The sequence below is a fragment of the Sphaeramia orbicularis genome, chromosome 8 (genome assembly GCF_902148855.1).
Source record: "Sphaeramia orbicularis chromosome 8, fSphaOr1.1, whole genome shotgun sequence".
NCBI lineage: Eukaryota > Metazoa > Chordata > Actinopteri > Kurtiformes > Apogonidae > Sphaeramia > Sphaeramia orbicularis.
In genome coordinates, this window is record NC_043964.1 from 42,542,533 (window position 1) to 42,550,871 (window position 8,339).

An 8,339-nucleotide genomic window follows, 5' to 3' on the forward strand; every position below is an offset into this window, starting at 1 on the left:
AGATGCTTTTTCCTTTTGACATCTTGATGTTTGTTCAAAATTTCTCTGTTCTGTAAACCAATATATTTTCAACAAAATTGGGGGGGGGGGGGGGGGGGATTACACTGTAATACCAAAGAGTTTCAAAAATATATCTAAATTATGAAATATTTTTGTGCAGTTTGAGTGCCCTATTATTATTATTATTATTTTTTTGGTCTTTCACCTTTATAAATAAAGACTAAAATATTAAAGGAGATAAATATAACACCTTAAAGCACAGGTGTCAAACATGTGGCCGGGGGACCAAATCCGGCCCTTCAAAAGGGTCCAGCCCGGCCCCTTGGTATGAATTTGTGAAATGCAAAAATTACACTGAAGATATTAACAATCCTTTTAGTTCAGGTTCCACATTCAGACCAACTCAATCTCAAGTGGGCAGGACCAGTCAAATACTACCATAATAACATACAAATAATGACAACTCCAAATTTTTTTCTTTGTAAATGTAAATATTTTCATGTAATTACACTAAAACAAAGCATAATTTTGAAAAAAAAAAAAAAAAAAAAAGAGAATTACTTGAACAGATATGAACAACCTGAAATGTCTTAAGAGAAATAAGTACAATTTTAATAATATTCCACCTGTTACTAAATATTTTGTGTATTTGTAGATCCACTGTGATCTGGAAGTTATAATAAACATGTGTAAATGATAAACTGAGGCAGAATATTGTTAAAATTACAGTTATTTTTTCAGTTTGTTCATGTGATTCATATTGTTTGAAAGGATAGTTTGTAGATGTAAACCTTTTCATAATGTAAATTTACTTTTTTTCGCTCTAAAACATAGAGAAATGTTTGAAGTTGACATTATTTATTTATTATGATGTTATTATTTTACTGGTTCGGCCCACTTCAGATCAGATTTAGCTGAGTGTGTCCCCTAAACTAAAATGAGTTTGACACCCCTGCCTTAAAGGTTCTGCAGACTGAAGGTGTCTGACCTCCTGCCATAACGCCGCCTGTCCGCTGGGTGGCGCTGTGTCCAATCCTAACAAATAGTCCTTACAACCGGAAACACGGTAAACAGCAGCAGCTATGGCGTCCACAGCGGCGACCCGAACGGCAGCTGCAGCCTCTAGAGTTGTTAAACCGATTTTAAGCCGGGACCTGGATGAGGCAAAGCGCAGGGTCCGGGAACTGTACCGGGCTTGGTACCGAGAAGTCCCTAACACAGGTAGGCCAATGTGTTGAACTGGGTTAAACACGAATAGAGACACTTTGAAGCCTCAAGGTCGTGTCTGAAAGCTCGGCTTAGTGACCAGCCGCTAGCAAACACCGAGCTAAAGCAAAACACAAAATCAACACACACTGTTAGCAAAGCAGGATATTGACAAGTACGAGCAAAACTCATTATAACAAAGTACAAGCGTATCAAATGAGTTGAATGTATTTGTCCCAGTTCAGCTTCATGCTCTTATCTCGCACTTATGTTATCAGACGAGCCGTAGTTAATAGAGCATGTATATAAAAAAAAACAAAAAACGATAGAAACAATTTAACGATTTAAACAATGAGTGACATGTCTGTTTTTTTATTATGCTGTTTTAATCAGGTTTTAATTTCTTTGTTTTTATGATGGTTGTATTTTGTTGTTCTTAACCCGCTTTACACCCTGTGTTATCACTAGTTTTACTCACTTATTTACTTATTTATTCCCTTGTTTTATGTTTGGTGTACGGCACTTTGGCCAACTGTAAAGTTCTTACAGTGCATTATAAATAAATTTGGTATGGTATACACATTTTCCCTAAATCGGACTGAGTTAGTGATTGTCACTTGCTTTGTCGTCCCTTAGTTTATTACATTTGTCATGTATTTTAATATTTGTTGTATGGATGGCAAAATCATATTATGTTTGTCTTCATCATTGTTGCACAGTCAGTAATGAAACACCTGAATTCAGTGTTTTTGTCCGAATAATGAAGAACAGTCAGCCATAACATTCTGACCACTGACAGGAGAGGTGGTAAAAATACTGATTATTTGATTTCAGTGATAACTTTCACTAGGTTGGATATATTAGACAGCAAGTGAACATTTAGTCCCTGAAGCTGATGTATTAGAAACAGCAAAATTAGCAACATAAGGAATTGAATGACTTAAATAAGGTCTATATTGTGATGGTGATGACTGGGTCAGAGTATCTCCACAACTGCAGGTCTTGTTGGGTGTTCCTGGTCTTCAATGGTTAGTACCTACCAAAAATGGACATCCCAGTCTCGGGACAACTGAGCATCTGTGGGAGGTGTTGGATAAATAAATCTGATCCATAAAGGTCCACTACTCTACTTCCTAGACTTCAGGGATCTGCTGTTAACGTCTTGGTCCAGATACCACAGCACACCTTCAGAGGTCTGGTGGAATCTAGGCCTCGGGTCAGAACTGTTTTTGTTGAAAAAGGGGAACCTACACAATATTAGACAATTGGTGATAAGGGTCCTGCTCCATAGATGCTTGATTGGTTATGATCCAGTTGATGTTCTTTAGACCTCTTTTGGTCAGTGCTAAACACTTTACACTGGAAATGAACAAGAGCTGGAGATTCTCTGACCCAGTGATTTGGCCATCACACACTTTTGCTCAGATCCCTACTCTTGCCCATTTTGCTTTTCTAAGGCATCAACTTCAAGGGCTAAAGGTTATTACTGCATAATATATCTGACCCACTGGCAGGTCCCATTTGGAATGAGATAATCAGTGGTCAGAATGTTGTGGCTCATCTGTGTATGTTCACATTCTAACAGTGGTGGAAGAATCATTCTCATCCTTTACAAAAATATCAGTACTACTATCACACTATGAACATACTCTACTAAATATAGAACTTGTCTTTAGAAAGTTAAATAAAACTATTATCTGCAGAATATACGGAAAATATGGACAGCAAAAATTGTCTTTATGCTAACTGTTATGTTTTTTTGAGAAATGACTGCTGCATTAATGTGTTTGTTTGAATTTTTTTAGGTGTTAGTATTGAAATGATTTCTTGGATGTTGAAATTGTGGTAATATTTCACTTGGATCTCTCTACAGTGGCAATGTTTCAGCTGGATATCTCAATACGTCAGGGGAGAAACAAAGTGAGGGAAATGTTTGACAAAAACAAACACGTCACTGATCCCCGTGTGATCGACATGTTGGTGATCAAGGTAAAAACAGTCTTTCATCTGTCAACTACATCAGTTTTAACTAGAGCAGTAAAGTTAGTTATTTTACCACTGTCCAAACATCACCTCAATGTTTTGTAGACCAACAAATCCCCTCACAGCTTGATGAACGTGGGTCATTCTCAGGGGTGTTCAAAGAATTTGTGCATTTTTTTTCCTTTAATCCACAGGGGAAAATGGAGCTTCAGGAAACAATCCATGTCTGGAAACAGAAAACCCACATTATGCGCTATTTCCATGAATCTGAGGAACCTCGCTCAGCTGACTTCCTGTCCAAATTCTACAAGGGTCACGACCCATGAACTGTATCCGCCTGACGACCTTTGACCCATCTTTGCTTGTATCCAGTGTGACAGATGTTCTGCTTTACTGTAAATACACACTTAACTCACATATCCATGGTTGTGTCTTTTCTTTGGAATCGGATAAATGGGGACAGTTTAATCAAGAAAAAGTTGTTGTGGTTAATTTATAGGGTAATCTTCAAAGGTGTGAGCAGCTTCTTGGTTTTTGAAATGAATCATGTATTGTACGAATCAGTCAAATACCTAGTTGGAACTGTCTCCCTAACTCTATTTTTACCTGGAAATGTATTTTCCTTTATTATTCTTACTGGTTTTCAATCCATTAATACTTTGATTGGTATGTGTTTAGGACGGCTTTAGCACTACGTAGTCAAATGACACTGAATGCACCACTGTCCACAGACTACCGGCTGCATTTTTACAACAGTTCTTCACTTTATTTAAGATTTAGTAGTGCATGCAAATACAGTACGATATAGTCAAACTGGGACAGCCCTATTTTAGTGTCTATAACAACAAGAAAACCCTGAATCCAGTGCAAGCAGAAGTGAAGTAAAAACACAGTGGAGGGGATCCCAGGAAGGCATTTATCTGCAAAGAGGTTCACACTGTTGTCCTATTGGGGATGACAACATGATCTGTTGAGGAAAGAAAGACTTAGATGGAGTTTTCTTGAAGCATTTCAATTTGTAAAAACATTTTACTATTTAACAATAGCCCTAAAACATCACAACCAGAATGATTCACATGCTGTGGTACAGTATTTACTTTACTGGGATTACTAAAACCATCTGTTAGCTGGTACTTGAATGCATCTTAGTACAATATGTGAGGTGCTCCATCATGGTTTAGGTACATGTACTTCTCCAACAGACTAAAAGTGCGTGTATGTGTGCATGCGTGGGTGTGTTTGCCTCTGTTTACACTGACTCCCACAATCCAAGCCCTTGGTACCTGAGAACCAGAAGGACTACAGACCCTCAGTCATCATCGTCATCGTCTTCGGGGACAAAGATGTCGTGTTCCTCCAGCAGCGCAGCAAAGTTCTTGCTGATCTGAGTCCCCACATACAAGAAGGGCACCACTACCAGAGCAATCCGGATTAGGCCGAAGGGGGTCTGCTCCCCAGTGTCACATGTCCCATAAAAACAACTAAGTTAGTTCATGTCAAGCAGCCTGGCCAAGGTCTGACCGCTAGTAAATGTGTAGAAACACGGCAGTAGAGCTGCTACAAACACTGTGCTCTGCTGTCAAACTAAACCCCACCACCCGCCGTGGACGTGTAATAAGAACCCACCCGTGGACCTGTCACTGGACTGAACCTCAGGTACAGCTGCGTCCCCTTCTCTACACATGAACACACGCCGAGTGGACACTCACCTTCTTAGGTTTAGGCAGAATTCCACCCGTGGACGTGGTCACGGCGGTCCGACACGGTGCCGCGGTGCTCCACGGCAGGTTCGTGGGGCCCGGCTGTGCGACGCGGACGTTTCTGAGAGCCGACAGCCGAGCCAGGAGACGGGGGGCCGACGCCATGTTCACAGAGTCTGATGCGGAGGCAATGCGGAAAAGCAGGAGAAGTGGAGATGTGAAGCAGCGCCACCCAGCGGCTGTGTAACACCACTGCACCATGGGAAAGCTCCATGTGTGACAGCACAGGTCAGGGGGCTCCGACTCATGTTCAGGGGCCACAACATTCAGCCCGATTTGATCTGCAGTGGGCCGGACCAGTCAAATAATAGCATAATAAACTATAAATAATGACAACTCCACATTTTTGTCTTTGGTTTAGTGCAAACAAACAAACAAACAAACAAAAAAAAAACATTCAATTATGAAAATACTTTTATAACAAAATAGATGCGGATAACCTGAAAAAATTGAAATTTCTTAAGAAAAATAAGTGCAATTTTAACAATATTATGCCTCAACTTATCATTTACACATGTGCATTATCATAATGCACGGCCGTTAATCAGGGGTGTTAACCTACACAGCTGGGGGGGGGGGGGGGGGGGGGGGGCAAGGGAGAGGGGGGCCCATGGGAAGTTAAGATTTTTTTTCTAAGTATTTTTTTTCCTGTCGTTCAACTAAATTACATGATAAATACCGACCTATATGCAAGCTTCACGCATTAGATTTTATAAATTGGTATATTATTTTATTCCAAAAAAAGTCAAGACTGCTGTCACTACTCTGTGAACACCCCTTGAGAAAAGCGCAAAATGGTTCAGTCCACACGGAGTTTGAGAAACGCACCTTGCTTGTTAGGCTGTTTTCTCCATTGAAAGCACATTGGGAAGAGCGTGGGACTTTAAAGACCTCACCAGGGCTTTTGCCAGTAAAAAGACCCGTCAGTGGGCATTTTCTGTAGAGTAAACTGGAATGTATAGAATTATGCTATTTTTATTTTTGAAATACTTTTTTCAACAATTTTTTTTTTTTTTTTTTTTGCCTTTTTTGTATCTTTACAGGAAAATGACTATTGAGTCATGTTTTGTTTGGTTATCTTTTATGACATATTATTATAGACTATTGAAAAATTTGGCCCATTCTTGTTCACTCAGGAAATACAATGGGTAAATACAGTCTTGCGTGGTTGTGTTTTCTTATACAGCAGCTTAAGCAGACTTGCGAATTATGGTTAAATCGTAATGTTAGCCCTGTGATATAATTGTGTTGGTGGGTAAGGCCCTTGGCAGATGGGTGGACGTGTGTGTGTCTCAGGGGGGGCGGTGGTTGCTGGGGGCCCACCAGGACTTTTTGCGTATGGACCCAGAATTTGGTGCTACGGCCCTGGCATTATGGATCGGATCTACAAAGACACTAAACACTTAGTAACAGGTAGAAAATAGTTAAAGTTGTGCTTAATTTTCTTTAGAAATTTCAGGTTTTTCATATTTATTAAGGTTATTCACATTTTACTGTTACAGGATAGTTTGCAAATGTAAACATTTTCATAATTTAATGTTATTTTTTGCACTAAAAGAAAAATTTGAAGTTGTCATTACTTGTAGGCATAGTGTAATATTATTTTTTTCACACCAAACAAAGAAGAAAATAAGAAGTCATTATTTTTTGTAGGTTATTCTGCTGTTATTATTTTACAGTAGATCATATTGGTCTGTGTGTGGAACCTGAACTAAAATGAGTCAGACAGCCTTGACTGTGGAATTTTTGCACTTTGCAAATTCATCCCAGGGGCTGTATTGGAACCTTTGGCAGGCTGCATTTGGCCCCTGGGCCGCATGTTTGAGACCCCTGGCATAGGTAGTGCATGGTGTTGGATTCCTACTGCTTTCACTTATGTTTATCATTGAGCTCCATAAACACTATATAAACAAAAATACTCCAACTTTACATTCCTCTTGATTTGAATATTATCAGGATAGAAATATTCATGTAAGTTGTTAACTGTCGCAATAAATTTTAAATCAATATATATTTTTTCAAATTTAAATTATGATTTTTTTTTTCTAAGCGAAAGTTGAAGAACCAGATGGGTACAAGACAGTTCATAATACAGGTAGAATGTTTAAAACAATTATTAAAAAATAAATAAATAAAAAATCATAGTAATATTAAGTAAAAACAAACTCTGAAGCATTTTCTAAGCATTGTACATGAGATCAAAGTAACCTTTAAAACCAAATGAAAATATTGATTACAATGATATTTTTTGTTGTAGGATAAAATCAAATAGCCCATAATTGTATGTTGCCCAGTTAGGAATGAAACACCTGAATTCAGTGTTTTTGTCCATATAAAGCTAGTGGGAATTACATTTCAAAACAAGGACCAGCTATAACATGATGACCAATTACAGGAGAAGTGGTATTGATTATTTCACTGGGTTGGATATATTAGACATTAAATGAACATTTAGACCTCAAAGCTGATGTGTTAGAAGCAGCAAAATGAACAGTGTAAGGAACTGAGAGACTCTGACCAGGGCCATATTGTGATGGCGATGGTCAGAGTAGCTTTGACCATCACAGTTTCTCCCTTGTCAAAGATCCCTACTCTGACACATTTTGCTGTTTCTATCGCATTGACTTCGAGAGCTACATGTTCACTTGATGCCCAATATATCCAACCCATTGACAGGTCCCATTAGAATGAGGTGATAAAAATGATTACCACTTTACCCATCAGTGGTCAGAATGTGATGGATCTATACTGTTTATTTATATTCTGTTGGCTAGTTTAATAATTTAATCTACAGCACTCATTACCAAATGTTTTATGCTGAAGTCTCAGAAAATTAATCGTGTCTCCTCAGGACCCAAACAGTATCACAAACAGCTGTCAGTCTGTCATTTTTTACCAACTCTCCCACTGTCAAAACGATCTTTTTTATGCAGTTCATTAATTTATTCTGTTTTCTACCTCATTCTCATCTTTTACCCTTGTGTCTTTTACAACATGTTAATCTTTTTACATCTTATGCATAATTTTTGACATGTGCCATCTTTCATACCTGTAGCCTCCTTTTTACGTTTGTCATCACTTTGTTGAGATACCGTTCTACCGTTTTAATTGGGAAAATGAATCCACATATCATATAGTTGCATTATATATTATCATTATTTTGTAAGAACAATAGTCAGCTGAAAAGAACTAAATCTGTGGAGTAAAAAATACATTATGTGCCCCTGAGATATAATAGAAGTATAAAATTCCATAAAATGGAAATTTGACATGCAAGTTTCTCAAATTTATACTGAAAAGAAGTAATTACATTGTGTGCTACTACTGCACTGTTCTGCTTGTTTGTTTGTTTTACAGTTCCTTTAGTCAGCAAAACAACTTCAGGAAAAA

The 8,339-nt window shown here is 38.2% G+C and overlaps 2 protein-coding genes across 2 annotated transcripts; one reads left to right on the forward strand and one right to left on the reverse strand.

The window, feature by feature from the left end:
- Window positions 1-1,054: 1,054 nt before the first annotated feature.
- ndufa6 (NADH:ubiquinone oxidoreductase subunit A6) lies at window positions 1,055-3,606 on the forward strand. Its single transcript, XM_030140505.1, has 3 exons — window positions 1,055-1,221; window positions 3,080-3,195; window positions 3,384-3,606. Exons 1-3 carry the CDS (start codon window positions 1,083-1,085, stop codon window positions 3,513-3,515), a joined length of 387 nt encoding a protein of 128 aa, XP_029996365.1. The 5' UTR covers window positions 1,055-1,082; the 3' UTR covers window positions 3,516-3,606.
- A 323-nt stretch (window positions 3,607-3,929) lies between these two features.
- On the reverse strand, window positions 3,930-5,090 carry smdt1a (single-pass membrane protein with aspartate-rich tail 1a). Its single transcript, XM_030140510.1, has 2 exons — window positions 4,899-5,090; window positions 3,930-4,636 (listed from the first exon to the last, which is right to left on the reverse strand). Exons 1-2 carry the CDS (start codon window positions 5,052-5,054, stop codon window positions 4,499-4,501), a joined length of 294 nt encoding a protein of 97 aa, XP_029996370.1. The 5' UTR covers window positions 5,055-5,090; the 3' UTR covers window positions 3,930-4,498.
- Between the last annotated feature and the right edge of the window lie 3,249 nt (window positions 5,091-8,339).

Coding starts and splice junctions, on each gene's coding strand:
- ndufa6 (XM_030140505.1), top strand. CDS start 1,083: ATGGCGTCCACAGCGGCGACCCGAACGGCAGCTGCAGCCTCTAGAGTT. Junction 1,222..3,079: donor CCGAGAAGTCCCTAACACAG/GTAGGCCAATGT, acceptor ATCTCTCTACAG/TGGCAATGTTTCAGCTGGAT. Junction 3,196..3,383: donor TCGACATGTTGGTGATCAAG/GTAAAAACAGTC, acceptor TTTAATCCACAG/GGGAAAATGGAGCTTCAGGA.
- smdt1a (XM_030140510.1), bottom strand. CDS start 5,054: ATGGCGTCGGCCCCCCGTCTCCTGGCTCGGCTGTCGGCTCTCAGAAAC. Junction 4,637..4,898: donor TTCTGCCTAAACCTAAGAAG/GTGAGTGTCCAC, acceptor ACTGGGGAGCAG/ACCCCCTTCGGCCTAATCCG.